The sequence below is a fragment of the Labrus mixtus genome, chromosome 13 (assembly GCF_963584025.1).
Source record: "Labrus mixtus chromosome 13, fLabMix1.1, whole genome shotgun sequence".
Taxonomy (NCBI): domain Eukaryota; kingdom Metazoa; phylum Chordata; class Actinopteri; order Labriformes; family Labridae; genus Labrus; species Labrus mixtus.
The window spans coordinates 3,450,876-3,466,782 of NC_083624.1; the positions used below are offsets into that span (position 1 = coordinate 3,450,876).

Here is a 15,907-nt window from a genome sequence, read left to right on the forward strand (position 1 = left end):
GCCACCAACAGATCAAAGTTTTTACTTATTTGTGGTAATATCGGTGTCAGATTAAAAAAAAAAAAAAAGTACTAAATGCTGCAAAACTGAAGCTGTTTGCACACATGGACTCCTGAAAATATCTAGAAAATTTCAGAATAGCCTGCCGATGAAATCTTCCTGAGTTGTTCTTTCAAACATGACCCTCACAGTAGAGGGGATGTCCCAGGAATCAGGTCCTGTCATAAATTAAAATCCAAGATGGCAAACAAAGCAACAGAGTTTGGCTCTAATGATAGTTTTTTGGCTTTATACCAATGCTCCATAGGATTGGACGTATTTACAGCATCAACAAATGAGCTCACCCCACCTTCACATGGACATTTTTCAAAGGGGCTGGAAGTGCAAAATCCTGTAGTTCATTGAGTGTCCACATGAGGCTGGCTGCAGAAGCACCATAAGTCACATACACACCCATTCAAAAGAGCCTGCATCAATCAACATGTTTACAGCCAGCTTAAAAAAACTTACCTCAGCTCCAGCTCAGTCTGTTCTTGGGCTGCCTGAAAGTTGGTTGAGAAAACATTTTCAGCATGGCGACCACCATCGATGGGACTCCAAAGCCCCCTGCAGTAACAGATGGGTGACGTCACTTAATATTTCGGATCTATGGAATGCGATGAAATGCAATATTTTATAGTATCCTAACTTTTTGGGGTATCAAATTTACGATATCCCCGCTGACATGTTTTTGATATCATCTTCTTTTACAATCGGCCATCGCATCCTAAAACATGGATGAATCAGAGAGGTACAGAAAGACAAAATATTTCAAACACTCTTTTAACACTTCCAATTTCCAGAGACCTGGTTTAATAAAACTGTTTGTGTTGAATCTGTAAAAACATGAATTGATGAAAAGAATTAGAACCATCCCTTATTTTCTCCCTCAACAATCTCCTTAAAGACTCCAGACCCTGAACAGTGGACGTACGACATCCATCAGAGGATTATTACAGATACTGTCAGTAGTTCTCTGAGCCTGCTCTGTGTGAACTGCTCACAACAGATGTGGTGAAACATTGAGATGAGTGCGCTTTGATTAATACACCCCGATGAATGCCTTTATTTTTAGCCTGGCGGGGCGGACAATGTGGAAACGCTTTTTATTACCCTTCTGCTTGGAGATGAATGTGCAACAGTGGAAAGAGATGCGGTGCCCCGGCGTTCATCCGTCATTGCCAGATTGAGGTGTAAAGGATTGAGGAGTCACCGGATTAGTTCTATCATTATTCGTACAAAGTTCAGGAGGCAGTCGCAGACAAATTACATGCGGAAGATTTAGCTTTGGGGAAAAAGTGATTTTACCAATTAGACGGGAATTTTACAACAAGGCTCGAGCGTCGAGCGCAACATCAAGGGTGGAGAAGTGCTGATATTTCCATTGCTGAGGTGCTGGGGTCAGTGCCTAACAATATATACCTTCATCTGGGAACATGAACTAATTGACTAAACGAGTTCTCGTCCTAGTGAAGTCAAGGTTAAGGCCAAGGAGAGGAGGAGAGTTTTATTTCATCAGAGCAGGTCATTAGGCTTGAATCAAACATGATTACAGTGAGAAAGACTCTGCGGTACTCGTCCTTTCCTCGACAGGTAGAGGTATGAAGTCCACTAAACCTGGCGAGGCATCTCCTGTCCCCGCCCTTTAACAATATTCTATACATTGTCAGCGGGAAGTAAGGATGGCATTTATCCCGGTGACCTTCAAGAAAGTTCAGATAAAATGTGAATCTTATAACATGAATGATTTATCTGAATCTGCTGGAATCTTGTCCACATTGTCAATTCAAGTTTAATCTCCGTTTGGTTTTTCACCCGTTTTGATAAACTGTCTGCCTGTGTCTGTCTCCGCAGGAACTCTTTACAGCGGAGTGCAAGTTCAAGGAGTCGGTGTTCGAGAACTACTATGTGATCTACTCGTCCATGTTGTACAGACAACAGGAGTCGGGGAGGGCTTGGTTCCTAGGGCTCAACAAAGACGGCCAAGCCATGAAGGGGAACCGGGTGAAAAAAACAAAACCAGCTGCTCACTTCCTGCCCAAGCCATTAGAAGGTATACGTACTATAATATATACAAAAAGCAAATAAGAAAGATTTGGATTAGTAGTTTGGATGTTGCCTACTTCTTTAACTCACATATTTCTCAAATTAATCAGAAAAACGAAAACTCCTTTTTATAATGAAGGGCTTTGGGTGGGATTCTCTAGGTCCCCCTTTTTGTCTTTTCTTTAAAAACAAAGACCAGAATAAACATATATTGAATCATAATCAATATTTGTTGCTGCAGCCAATGCCTGGTGTATTTTCACGTGTGCCATAGTTAGAGTGTTTCCAAACTTTTCACGATGAGCTCAGTGTAGCTCTGTGGCACTGACACTGGGTGTGTGAGGTGAATAAGCTACATGTAGTTTATTCACCTCACACCCAATGCCTCCCATAAAGGGGGATTAAGCTTTCTGGGGTCCAGTCACATGGGGAGGGCCAATGGAGGTTTGCATAAACATGGTCCATCCTAATTTTAAGCCACAATGTCCACATTTTATTTTACACCTAAATACTCACCAGTACTTCTTAAATCAACAAAAACACATATTTTATTTATTGTTGCTTCAGTAAAATGTACATAAATTATAATAATCTTTTTTTTAATGTTACCTAGAGTTAGCTAATGTTAGCCAGGAGGCTAGCTCTAACACTACTGATATGATGTGCATATGTTGATTTAAATCATATCCTTTGAGGGCCCATACACTGGGCCGTTTAGGGGACATAGTCATTTCTGCAGACGGGCCTGCTCACATATATTTTTCTGGTTGCCCTAAATGTCCACCGAAGCACTGAGTATTAATCCACAGGAGAAAATAGTCCCTGATAAATACACCTTTTTCCTCCTCTTTGTGCATAATATGCCTTGAACATCAGTTCCCTGCCAATTTTTTCAAATAACTGAACCTTTTATTAGTCTGAGTGATATTTTTTATATTGATAGATTTAATTCCTACAGAGGGACAAATAGTCTTTTGGCATAAAGAAGATTATTAGTTGTAGAAATTGAAAAAAAAGAACGAGTACTGGCAAATGATTGGTATAATGTTATGTATGAAAATATTTCACATTTGGAAAATTCTCTATATGACATCTTTATCTTGGATTATGAAGAGTTATATCAGCCAATCCATTAACTTTATATTTTCTCATTGATACATTAGATATCTATAAATCTGCATTGATTTAGACATATACATCCTAAAGGTATTAGGATTCAGAACACAACCTTTGCTTTGGGTGACATGGAATAATTTAATAATTCTATGTTTTGAGTTGAGATGACCTTTTCAAAAACAGGTAAAAGTCAATATTAAAAAAAAATAATCAAACCAAAAACTGCAGTACAAAAAAAAAAAAAATTGCTCTCTGTTTTGTTTTGTTGTTACTTAGAGAGACCCAGGGGGCATCATTAGCATTTGCTCCCTATTTTCTCTGCACCTTTTAGTACCTCAAGCCGTTTCTCAACTGTCAACTTGGCAAAAGAACCTTGTTACTGTAAGCAATGGCATCCTTCTGCTGCAGGAAACATAACTTTTAGGTCGGGGGACATGAGTATATTTGGATATATTTTGGTCACAAACTGTCAAATGTTGAAAGAAATGGCATGACTTCCCATTTTACTGTACAATGGAAAGGCCCCATACCATAAGATAAACTAAATACTTGTTAAAGGTGCAACGATGCGATTTTTTTTTTTTTTATATATATTTATGTGATAATCTGCTGTTTCGCTGCATTAAGCATACAGTGTAGGACGCAGGACAGCTCTGTAAGTGCAACATGAAAAGTTTAAAGTAAAGCAGATGCCACCTTCGCTCTCGTCAGCCGCCAGCCTGATTGCTTCCATCATTTAAATGTGGAATCAAGCTGAAGTGTCCTGTCAAGACATTATACAGCTGGAGAGTACAGGCTGTAAAGTGGAGGATAATGAGACACTTTTCGCTGTTTGGTCAAAAATCGAGTGCCTGGATTCGGAATCAGCAAGTCTGCATGGTTTCACAACTCCTGGAGGCTAAAAATCTATCAGCTCTCCCCACCCCATCTATAATTTGCAGGATTCCCTCACAGCAGGTTGTGGGGGATTTTTGTCAGACTGAAAACTGTTGTAAAAAGTAGCAAATGTTCAGGGGGTGTATTCTCCTTAACTATTTACCAAAGAAGGAAGACATTAAGGCTCTTCTTCCATTTTTTACAGAGAGTAAACTGAGGAGAAAATTGTTGCATCATCATGTTGTACTGCTTACTCCAGGGTGTCATATAAAACAACAAGAGTCTGGCAGAGACCAAGCCTTGTTTAAGGTTAAAAAAAAAAACACACTTGATATGTTACAATTCACAAAAGCAGACGCTTTTATCCAAAGCGACGTACTTCAGAGAGTCAGTACAACACCAATGCATTCATACACCACCACCGAAGCAGCGAAGGAGCAATGCAGGGTTAAGTGTCTTGCCCAAGGACACATCGGACATGTTGCTCAGCTGGGGATTGAAACCTTGACCTCCTGGTTGAGAGGTGATGACTCTACCAACTGAGCCACAGCCGCCCATATCCTATTAGCTACTGTCAAAATACAGAAAGTGTTTGCATTTAGCCACTTCCTTGCTAACGTTTGAAAATCAGAGATACTACAGGAAAGTTTATTTCTAGATATTAATTTCATCTTGAACACATTTAGGTAATTTTAATTAACAGTGAACAAGGTTACAATGTTGGATTAAGTGTGCCCACCTCTGACTTTGCCCATTTGAGTAGTTATAGATTTCCTTTAGTTCAAGTGTTAAACTCAAAACTCAAGTTCCTGCTAACATGTTTCCTCTTCTCTCTCTGCTCTTGTCTTCATCCTCTCCTCCTCCAGTTGCCATGTACAGAGAGCCATCGTTGCATGATGTAGGAGAGACGGTGCCGAAGGCGGCCGTACCCCCCAGTAAAAGCACAAGTGAGCCGGCGGTTATGAACGGAGGTAAACCTGTCAACAAGCCCGACAAGCCCCCCACATAGCCACACCTGGAGGGAACCCAGTGTGTGTGTGTGCGCGTGCTCGGAAGGGCAGGAGGCAGGGCATCTCTTAACTAGACTCCAGACCCTCTTTTCTTCTGCGGATCAAAAACCCAGGCAAACCTCCCACCCTTCCTGTCTCCTCTTTGCTCCTCCCTTCCTCTTTTTTTCTCCGCCTCGTCCTCGTCGGGTTCTGCGGGGGTAGGGGGAGGGGGGGCAGAGTTTCTCCAGCACAGGAGGGAAGAGGACCTCCGATTCATGGAATGCCTTTAGATTCCTCTGAAACTGTGAGAATTCATATTTCACAACGGCGCTTGTGGTACTGTGCTTGCTGACGGTTCATTCAAGAAACCATCCCCCTCTTCCTCTCTGTGCGGCTCTGTGACAGCAGAGTCTGTGTACCTTCAGATCTATTTTCTATACCACAGTTCACCAGCTATGTTCTGGGATAGAGACTGTATAGATAGAGTAAATATTTGGACTGTCGTCCTCTATTTTTTACGAGTATGTTCCCCTCTCCCTCTCTTTCTATCTCTAGTCACACACTTTTCTCTTTGTCAAGTAACCCAAAAAAAGATCAAAACCATTTTGCAAGAGAGTCGTGTGATTTTCTAAGAAACTTATTCACACAGATGGGGCATAAAAACAAAACAAACGTGTAAAAAAAATACAAAAAAAATAGTCTTGCCTACAACATGCACACACACTTACAGACAGACGTTTAAAAGTATGCAGGAAAAATCTGAGATGTTGCTTTTTACTGCTGATCAAAACCACACTGGAGGCTGGCAGAAAGCTCCTGCAATCATAGTTGATGAAGTGCTAATTACCACCACTGCAATCAATGCGAGAAGCTCCCTACACACACAAACGTACACACACAGACTCCCCTCTAAACAGATGTGTGTGTGTGTGTGTGTGTGTGTGGGTGGAAGAGCGCTGTAAAGGAATGGTGTATACATATCACTATCTAAGTCCCACCAGCGGTTCAATCCGCCTTCTCTGGTAAATAGAAAAACCTGAAGTCTATTTTTCTTTAAGCTTATTTCTGAGCGTGGGCTCTAGGAATATCTCTAGGCCTTGTAGGCCTCCGTCCCTCACTCACTGACTTCTCTGGACTGCGAGGCTTGTGGCTTTGACCCAGATGGTCTCTAACTGCAGCACTGGCAGCCATCTTAAGGCAGCGTCTACTTATAGCCAGTAAACAACATGGCTGAAAACCAAGTAGGCGACGTTTATATTGGCTGCACTCCTATTTGGTTCAGCAAACTAAAGCATGGGCAAGGTTAAAAAAATTGTGTTCTCTCTTCTTGCAGCAGTTATACAAGAGATGGCTTCTATTGTAACATTTTCACTGTATAAAACTTAGGGAAAATGACTATTAAAACGTTTTTAAATGACTAGATATTATTATTATTATTACTACTACGAGAGGATTTGTCTCCTAGCTCAGCATGCAGAGTCCAGTACTGATCATCTTGGCCTATCACGTGCCTGTTTGGACCTTGATTCCCGGCATGCAAAAACAGGTTCCCAGTCCCCCACTGGGCCAAAGGTGCCTCACCCACCCGATACTACATCTATGTAGAGGACACGTAGCATTATCCATGTTAAGAAAAAAACCACACTCAGATGTACTCGTTCAGAAATGACCAAAGTCTTTTTTTCATCCCAAGAAGGAACTGATTCTTTAGGACAAAAAAAAACAAAACTGAAAATAAGTCGAATTCTCTGATTCAACCCATCGAAGCTTTCACTGTGATAGCATTTGTTCTGTCCGACTGAATCTCCCTTTGCTCAGACCAACCCCCCCCCCTCCCTCTCCCTCCCCCTCCCTCCCTCCCTCAGAGGTCTTGACTGATGTCATTTTATCGGAGAAGTACGTATACCTTGAATTAATCACGTGCATGTGTTTTCTATGAAGAACAAGGTATGGGTATGGTTCTTCACTCTGTGTTGAGTTCGAGATCGCTGAGGTTCAGTGCATTTGGGGAGTTTGAATGGGCATGTTGTAGGCTACAGCACACTCACGGCTAACCTTAGAGCTAACACACTGCACTTTCTGTTGTCGCATCTTCATCATGACTGTTAGCGGATCATCGAAGCTCGACCTGAACGATCACTTTATACCGTTTGTCTTGCTTTTAACGATTATTTCCTTATAGTTCGATAGGATTTAGAGTGTTAAGTAGATACTGTGTGCTGCTAAAGAGTGCAACTATACTAAGAGATTTATTTGGTGAATATAATTTATTGGGATTATACATGATCATTTCTTATTACAGGACATCAAAGCACATTAGTTCAATACCTGTCTGTACAAAGCTGTTAGTGCGGTGACATAAATGGCGCACTTAAAAACCACTGTACTCTGGGCGGATGGTCTGCCCTCATTACAGCCAATCACCCTCCACTCTTTACAAACTCTACATGCTGGGCTGGCTGCTACTCCAGCCCACAAGGCTGACTTTATTTTTGTAAGTGACCTGGTGTGTAAATGTACATCTGTTTTTATTTCTTCTTCCTTTCTTCCTTTCTTTCCGTGTCTTTCTTTTTTCGACCGTGTGTGATGTCACCGACTGATCTTGATCACGTTTTTCTGTCCCTCTCTTCAGAATATTCTCGCACACTCCAGTTCCTTTCTGTCGCTTCTGTTTTCTACGTCTTATTTTGTACACTGTCCCATCTGTTGCATGGGGAGAGGATGGCATCGATGAACTGCATGTAGTAGGGTATGTCTATCAAGAACTGTTGGTATGTACCGCTAATTTTACATACATATATGCAACGAGTTTGTCTACACTATACAGTTTGTGTTTGTTGTATAACACATATACAACATGTTGATTAAACTATTTATATAAAGGGTGTACTGTACTGTAATGTCAGTCACATACTTAATGCAATATAGTGTGCAGTATATTATTGCACCTTTCATTTCGGATGGGACAAAGTAAACAGAGGGGGGGGGGGGGGTTGGCTAGTTTAAGCATGAAAAAGGCCAAAGTAGAATTTACATTAAATTTTCTTTGTGACTTCTTATTGGTCCTCTTTTCAAGTGGTGACTGAGCTCTTGTGTCAATGCAGCTCTCTTCCCCTGACGCCACCTTTTTGAAATGACATGGACGTCCAGCATGCCACAACTGAACTATGTATGCCCTCTCTTTGTTTCCTCCACCTAGAAATTGAACCTTGTCACTAGTATGAGTTTGAGTGAGATTTGTCTGTCTTGGACTGTAGCTTCAGTACCGCGTGAGTTATCATGGTAAATTGTTGGGTTTGATTTCCCCCCCGTTGGAGAAGAATAGGCACTTATTATTTATTTTCAAAAGGAAATATATATATACCATTGCAAGTATGCCCATTGGAGTTATGTCATGTTATAACAAATTTGTAACCATGTATGATTAAGGTCTTCGCATTGTTTTCCATGCAAAATGTTGTGTCATGCGGCACATTTAATGTTTTATTATTAAAAAAAGAAATAAAAACCTCAAACAGTAACCTCTGTCTCCACCTCGTGTGTGAACTTTCTTTACAGGTTTTGAACAACCAGCATTAAAAAACAAACCTACATTAACCCCTGCAGCATCTCTTCAGACTGTAAAAAAGAAGCAGACATAGCCGCCTTGTTGTCCTGTTTTAAATGAAGGCAAATTTTATACTTTCAAATTGTAAAACCTCTGTAGTAGCTTTGCATGATATACAACCCCCCCCAAAAAAACTTCCTAATCTTTCTAATCTTGCTTAGATGGCCAATTTCAGGTACTGTCTCTTTAGGGCCCCGCTTACTTCAAGCTCACTTTGTTCTCCAAAAACCCTGGGGCGTGTCGTTGTTCCCCCGTACCTCGGGTACATGACCATATAAGGAGTTATGTGACGCTGCGATGTCACAAAATCTCCATGGTTTAAAAAAATTGTCTCAAATCTGAAGTTTAGAGCAACCTGCACACTGAGCTCTGAAGACTGAGGGATTACTCGGACATTCTTGTATTAATATCCAACATTTTTACATGTATGTCTGAAATATTGGAACGGCGTAATATCCCTTTAAGTTGACAGTTTGGCCTTTGCCAAGTTTTTTTAAAATGACCATATTGGATGGGAGGATGGATACACCTTATTTCACTCTAACCTTGTTGACTGTGGAAGGGACTTGTCAATCCCAAGTGTCCCCGCCCAAAACCATCCCCTGCTTTATTGACAACTTTACTCTAAATGTGACCATATTAAACAAAACCAGCACCATGTTGAACTAGACTTTAAACTAACATTTGATGTCATACACATCTTAAGGAAATGCTTACAGAGCTAATGAATCAACCTGGAAGTCAGGTCAATTTTTCAATTCTTCATACAATTTGACTTATTTTTGCGATTATTGGAGTTGCCCCCTACAGGCCATCAAACAGAATGCAGCTGTCGGCACTTCAGTACTGGCTTTGCTTTTGAACCAAGCGGCTACGTCCACTTCTAATGTACAGTCAACAAGTATGCCTCATATTCTAAAGACAACTTTAATATTTATTCTTCTTTCCATCATTTGCATTTGTACTTGCATCATTTTATGTGAATTCATCTTCAAAGCTTTTCTACATTATATAACAATTAAACATAACACTGTTTGTGAACATGGTAATATTTTTGTTTCTTTTATACCTACAACGCCCAGTTTTACAGTTTTAAAAGGAAAACTTGTAACCAGTACAATAAAAGAATGAATGCTGTTTATCATATGCAGAATTTTCCTCTCCGTTTAGTCTTCTTCCTAACTTGGTTTACAACCGGTCTGGTGGTGACCATCCGACTGTCCTCTGGTCGCTCCGGGCAGCCCAGTCCTCTTGTCTCTAAACTCAAGTGTCCTCTTCTCGTCAGTACTCTGCTCCCACCCAGATCTCGCAGGCGTTCCCTGTCCAGCCGTCCCAGCACTCACAGCTGCCACAGTTGCACAGCCCGTTCCCTGCGAGGAAGATGTGAGAAGAAAAGCTGTGAATTAAAAGCTGTGCCATCATGCCTGACCTTTAACAAGGTTCCTCTTTTCACACCCTGGTTCCCTGGGTGCAGCTCGCTGCTGGGCGGAGGGTTGGGTGATTGTTGAGGCTGCGGGGCTGCACTTCTTATGACAGTCTCTGGTTTTCCACTCCCTCTGCCAGCACAGCACAGGAGATACCATGTTTGCAATTAAGAGAGAAAAGACTTTCTATTTTATAAATCTCAATAATCCTTTAATTCAGACTAGTGTTATATGATAGTTTTTCTAAATTCATCTCATCACATTTCTTTCCTTTTTTCTAAACTTCCCCAGCACTGAAGATGCATTTCCTAAAACGGCACATACAAGTAAAATCATTATATTATACTAAAGTTAACCGTCTATCTTTACTGAATCATATCAATCCCCCAAAAAATATCAGTGATCACAAAACACTGGTCAGCTACATGTGGTATTCTACAGTACAAAAATAAAATGAGTTCTTGGAATTATGGGAAATTCAAGCTCCTGTCAGCTGAGTTCCTTTCTGAGCCACACTTGACAAATAATCAATTTGTCTTGCAGACTCTGCTGCCACTCAATAACTTTAGACTGTGGTTTTGATGAATGAAAGTTCGACTGACCTTTCCAGAAAAAAAGCTTACATCAGCCCTTGATTATTTCAAGGAAAAATATTGGTGTCAGAAGTCCTGGGTAGGAGTTCAAGGTGGAGAGCGCCACTTTAAAAAACCTTGTTGGCTCTTTCAGGATGCACGTACAAACAACCTGGTTTAGGTATAAAGAAAAACCACGAGTGTGTAAGTGTCCTATTCTGTGTTATAATCCGGTAGCCTCAAGCTCTCCCCGAGCTCCCCGAGCTGTCAGACATGAGGATGCAGAGGTGAGGACTCCTCCTCCCGCTGGCCTCCAGTCACACAGCTAAAAAAGACATGTTCAACTGCGAATGTGTTGGTGAAAAGGACGGGAAGTGCGCAGTGTTTAAGATAAAACTACAAAAGTCGAATGAAAAAAAGCAGAAGATTGTTGGTTATGTGAGAGAGGAGCAATAAAAGTGAGTTAGGAAAGAAAGGATGTTTTTTAAAAAGGACTGGAGCTGCTCATAGAAATGGTTGATCTGTTTGTTGATCTGCTGAATCCAGCTTTCAGACTACACAGACCTTCCTCTGATTAAAGGATAAAGCCGGCCTTTCACTTTATTCTTCTTATTGACAATAAATCCCCCCAAAAGACCTAAACCAACAATGCCTCAGTCTGTCACTCACAACTCTCCAGGTTTCCTCCTGCTCTTCACTACAGGGAGTAAAGAGAGCATTTGTAGGGGACTATTTTTTTTACTTGTGGATTAACATTCAATTTAATGAAATGTAAGCTGAGGTTTAGAATATAAACACACACTCTCAAGTACTGTACTCAAGTACAATTATCACGACTCTGTCCTTTAGTTGAGTATTTAACTTATATGTTCCTTTATAGTTATTTTTCCACTTTATCTAAAGATGAAAATATTGCACCCTTTCCTGTACTTCATGTATTTGACAAATAGCTTTTTGTTGTTGAAGTACTTCCACCAAAGTTTCTGTTGGCATTGGCTGTATGCAGGAGAACAGACCATTGGGATGGAATAAAATAGAAAGCCTTCATCGTCATTATACAACTGTACAACAAAAATAACAAATGCTTCACCTTAAAGTGTACCAACATTCAGATATCCACAGCAACATTCATGCTGCATTTTTTTTTTAGCAAAAGGGACAGAACACAATCTGCTGTAACGCAATCCAACAGCCCATCAGTGGTCATCTTACAACAATTACACCCTAATTAACGTCTGAAAATAGATATCTGCAAACAAATGCAGCTTATAAATACCCTCTTAGATGTGGTTTATCAACTGCAACCCTTATCTCGCTTTTCAAGTTGCTAGTCGGACAGATAAGGAAGTCCTGGCTGAGAGTCCCCAATCACTAACGGCATGCTTCACTGATAGCCCCAAGAAGGTTTAATGATGTCAATTAGACAATAGCCAATGGGCTCCAAGATTGGTGTTTTGGTAACTCGTAAAACTAATGTTTAACTAATCATCAATCGCCAACATTATAACCTGATTAAAACTTTCTATCCAATATGATCTCTGTCCTCCTTCTAACATCCCTCCAAAGACTCTTTCTGTCGGGTGGTGAGAGCTAGCATGGAGGGGGTTGGCTTTGGGAAGCTGGCGCTCACTGTCCAACCTTTCCGAGGTGTTGTGGAACTAAGTTGACAAAACAACAGTGAAGGGAGGTTCCCATTTGACAACCCCGTTGATGTCCTGGCTCTTGGTGCCCATCGGACTTCAAACTTGGGTTAGGGTGGGCCTGATAACAGCCATGTGGAAGGGTAGGTAGTATCAGTAATGTCACTTCCTGGCTAGCTCACATAAACAGAGCCTGGGTCTGTTGATGGAGGCAATACAGTTGAGGCTGCGGGGTCAACTAAGATTCAAGATTCAAAATTCAAGATTCAAGATTTTTATTTGTCACATGCTCATACAGCTGTGCAGTGAAATGTAAAGACTGTTCCACAAGGCCATGCAATAAACACTCAAATGACTAATACTAAGGGGAATCACATGTAACTTATCAGGAGGGGATAGGGGCATAATTGGGATGAGGGGTTTTCTTCACTGAGTGCTTATCCTTTGATTAGATTTTGGGTTTAATATCAAACAGGGTTAAGAACTGTTGTGTCATTTTTTAAAACACCCATCCATCCATCCATCCATTCTTTTTCTCCCCTTTATTAAGGGTCGATTTGCAGTGGTAACAGGCTTAACAAGTTGACCCAGACGTCCCTCCCTCCAGCAAGGTTTCCCAGCTCCTCCTGGGGGACAATGTGTCCCAGGCCAGATGGAATATTTAATATCTCCAGCAGGCTCAGGGTCTAGCCTTGGGTTTCCTCCCAGTAGGACGTTCCTGGCAAACCTCCAAAAGGGGAGGTGTCCAGGAGGCATCCTAGTCTGTGGTCCAAACCGAAACATGTGATTCATTCCACTGATGTAGAAAGTTCTGAATCTGCAATTGGTATTAATGGAATCGATGGTCGTTCACAATAGATACAAATGGTGTAAGAGATGTAAAAATATACTACATGTTTTTAAACAGGAAGATGGAGCTAGCTACCATTCCTGTAGTTGTATCACATGTTTCCTTGCCCTTATTGGTTGTAACTCCCCTGTAAAGTTAAAACATGTGGCCACATTTTAAAATCATACCGAACAAGAGACTGGGGAGCATACAATTCAAAGTTATTTCTCATTTAACCTTCAAGAGAGTGATACATTAAATGCCTCAGACAAACACGATTCAGTGTTTTGCATGGTGACAAACGTGGTAATTTCACTCTTTACACCTTTGCCTGTAATGCAAACCATTTTTACTGAAGTGGTTGCTGAAATCTTAGCGTCTCATTGAGAGAGCATGAAATTAACCAGCAAGCATCCCTAATGTGCTGAATTTTTCCACATCAGGTGTATGTGCAAAGAGCATCTACATATTTGAGGGCTCCATGAAATCTCCAGATACAGAGGAATCCATTGGCATTCAAAGGCACTGACAACATGGCTGCTTTTATATTCCAGAAGTCCCTTTAGATAAACAACATCATTACATTTTAATTATTCTGATATGTATGGTTATTTTAAGATAATAACCACCCTCCAGTTTGTTATATGGTAATGTGGAATATGAAGCAGACATTGCCATAATACCACCCAGAAGTCCCTTTAAAAATACAACATCTGCACATTTTAAGTATGGTTATTTTAAGATATATACCCTCCAGTTTCTTTTATGGTTATATGGAATATGACCCCACTTCCACCACCACACACACCACCACACACACCCTTTTTAAAGCTGCATTTTTCTGCATCTGGAGCCACTGAAGCTCATTACATGACATTAAGGCTGACATTTGGAGTCATGGAGTCATGATGAGAACCACTTTTGAACAGCTGTCCAGATTTTGACATGCCCCAGGGCAAAAATAATTATAAACATGTACTGAGATTTCCATTATCAGTGTGGAGAAGACGGCTCCTGTGGATAAGCTGCTATAGTGAGAAAAGTGTGTGTGTCTGTGTGTGTGTGTGTCTGTCTCTGTCTGTCTTTTTTTCTCTGTTCTCTGACTCATAACCAAAGCTGTTCACATCAGCGGGATGGGTACAAAATCTACAGATACAAATATCTGTGAGGAACGCTTCGGTCTTCACGGGTTCACTCAGTTCAGCGTAACCAAAACCGAGTCCTGGAGCTGAATTGAAACGTCTCCAAATACTAGAATACTCATTTTTTTAGTCAGGTTGTGAAACGTCTTATCACTCTGTCACAGTCTCGAGTCTGTTTGTCAACATGTCTAACACCTGAGTGTGTCTGTAGTTTGTCAAAAACAAAGTCAGAAAAAAACACCAATGACTAATGCCAGTATATTTTACTTGAAAATAGTGATTGAGATGTATCTATATTCAGATAAAACGAGCAAATCTACCAGGCAGTTATCATTTAATGTACAGCCGTTAGTTCTGACCAAGTCATTTGATTGGACAAGAGGCATTCCATTAGTGCCAATATAATATTTTTAAGTCAACCTGTCAGCCTGGAGGAGACAGGCTTTGTCAAATATGTAACTGGACAACACTTCCATTTCTTAAAGTTTCCTTGAAGAACCTTTTTTTTCTACCTATGTGGTTTTGGTCCCTGAACATCTGATCTCCATAATTTCAAAATGTTAACCCATGTGTTCCAGTGTATTTTTAAATGTTATTATAACATGAGGGCTGGCCATTTTATTACAGTCGCTGGATCATAATAGTTTTTTTTTTTTTTTTTTTTTTTTACAGAACTCAGACAGTTTGTGGTTGTGTGTGTGTCCGTGTCCTACCTGTACAGATGAGTCCATCGTGTTTGTCACACTCTCGGTCGTCACACTCGCAGAACTCTCCGGACACCCAACCCTCTTGGGCGGAGCAGATGCATTGTCCACAGTGACAGGATCCTGCAAACACACACACACACACACACACACACACACGCACACAAACACACCTCTGTTATTTAACATCTCATTTTCCTCACCTAAGCTGAGTAACGTTTTGACAGTGTATATTTCTATTTTCTTCTAACACCATCCCCTTGCTTATGGTGTTTTCGATCAATGCTGTAAGTATGATTTTCTGTAAATTCTTTATTTTACACAGAGGATTTATAGTGTTGGGCAGAGAGGATATGAGATGTTCCCGGGGGAAACAGCTCCTAATATACTATTTCCACCAGGAAGCAAAACCACCCACACTTAGATCTCTCTCTCTCTCTCGTCCCTTACGCTGACTGTGTGTCTGTGAAGGGCAGCAGCAGGATAATAACGTATTAAGGAATGGTAGAGGGAAACAAATCTTCTGCTATCTGCTTCCCTTTTTTTGCCCCCCCACCCCCCAATATGATATTTCTATCAACTTCCACTTCCACGAGTTACAATATAAGAGATGCTGAGGATCGGGAGAGAAAGTGAACCAGACGTGAGATAGGTGAGGTGAGGGGTGGAGCTGAGATGAAGATTGTCCTCGTGTCTGAGAGAAGCCGAGCGTGGAGAATGAACATGCTCATCTTCATTTTCACACCGGGCTCATCTCAGCAGGGGCCCTGACCCGCTCAGTCGCTTCATTCCCGTGGATTTAACGCCACACCAAAGATAAGGGAATCCTACCCTACATTGTCGTTCGTTACCTAATGATGCATCCAGCCACAGTGGTGACGATGTAGAGAGCCTCATTATAGACCTATGCAATACAAGTTACA

At 41.0% G+C, this 15,907-nt stretch overlaps 3 protein-coding genes across 6 annotated transcripts in view; 1 reads left to right on the forward strand and 2 right to left on the reverse strand.

The window, feature by feature from the left end:
- The window catches only part of fgf14 (fibroblast growth factor 14), a 117,251-nt gene extending 110,457 nt beyond the window's left edge, over positions 1 to 6,794 (forward strand). For all 3 annotated transcript variants that reach the window (XM_061053174.1, XM_061053176.1, XM_061053175.1), the window contains exons 4-5: positions 1,894 to 2,092; positions 4,944 to 6,794. In XM_061053174.1, coding sequence (XP_060909157.1) covers positions 1,894 to 2,092; positions 4,944 to 5,086 — 342 coding nt within the window. In that variant the 3' untranslated portion in view covers positions 5,087 to 6,794. The remainder of the gene's footprint in view (positions 1 to 1,893; positions 2,093 to 4,943) is intronic.
- The window catches only part of asmtl (acetylserotonin O-methyltransferase-like), a 243,536-nt gene that overhangs the window by 164,477 nt on the left and 63,152 nt on the right, over positions 1 to 15,907 (reverse strand). The window lies entirely within an intron of this gene.
- The window catches only part of itgbl1 (integrin, beta-like 1), a 52,911-nt gene continuing 45,535 nt past the window's right edge, over positions 8,532 to 15,907 (reverse strand). Inside the window, exons 10-11 of one of the 2 annotated variants that reach the window (XM_061053173.1) lie at positions 14,994 to 15,107; positions 8,532 to 10,043 (exon numbers count right to left, since the gene is read on the reverse strand). In XM_061053173.1, coding sequence (XP_060909156.1) covers positions 9,955 to 10,043; positions 14,994 to 15,107 — 203 coding nt within the window. In that variant the 3' untranslated portion in view covers positions 8,532 to 9,954. Of the gene's footprint in view, positions 10,044 to 14,993; positions 15,108 to 15,907 lie in introns of those variants that run through there. The other variant, XR_009675535.1, reaches the window with a different exon arrangement.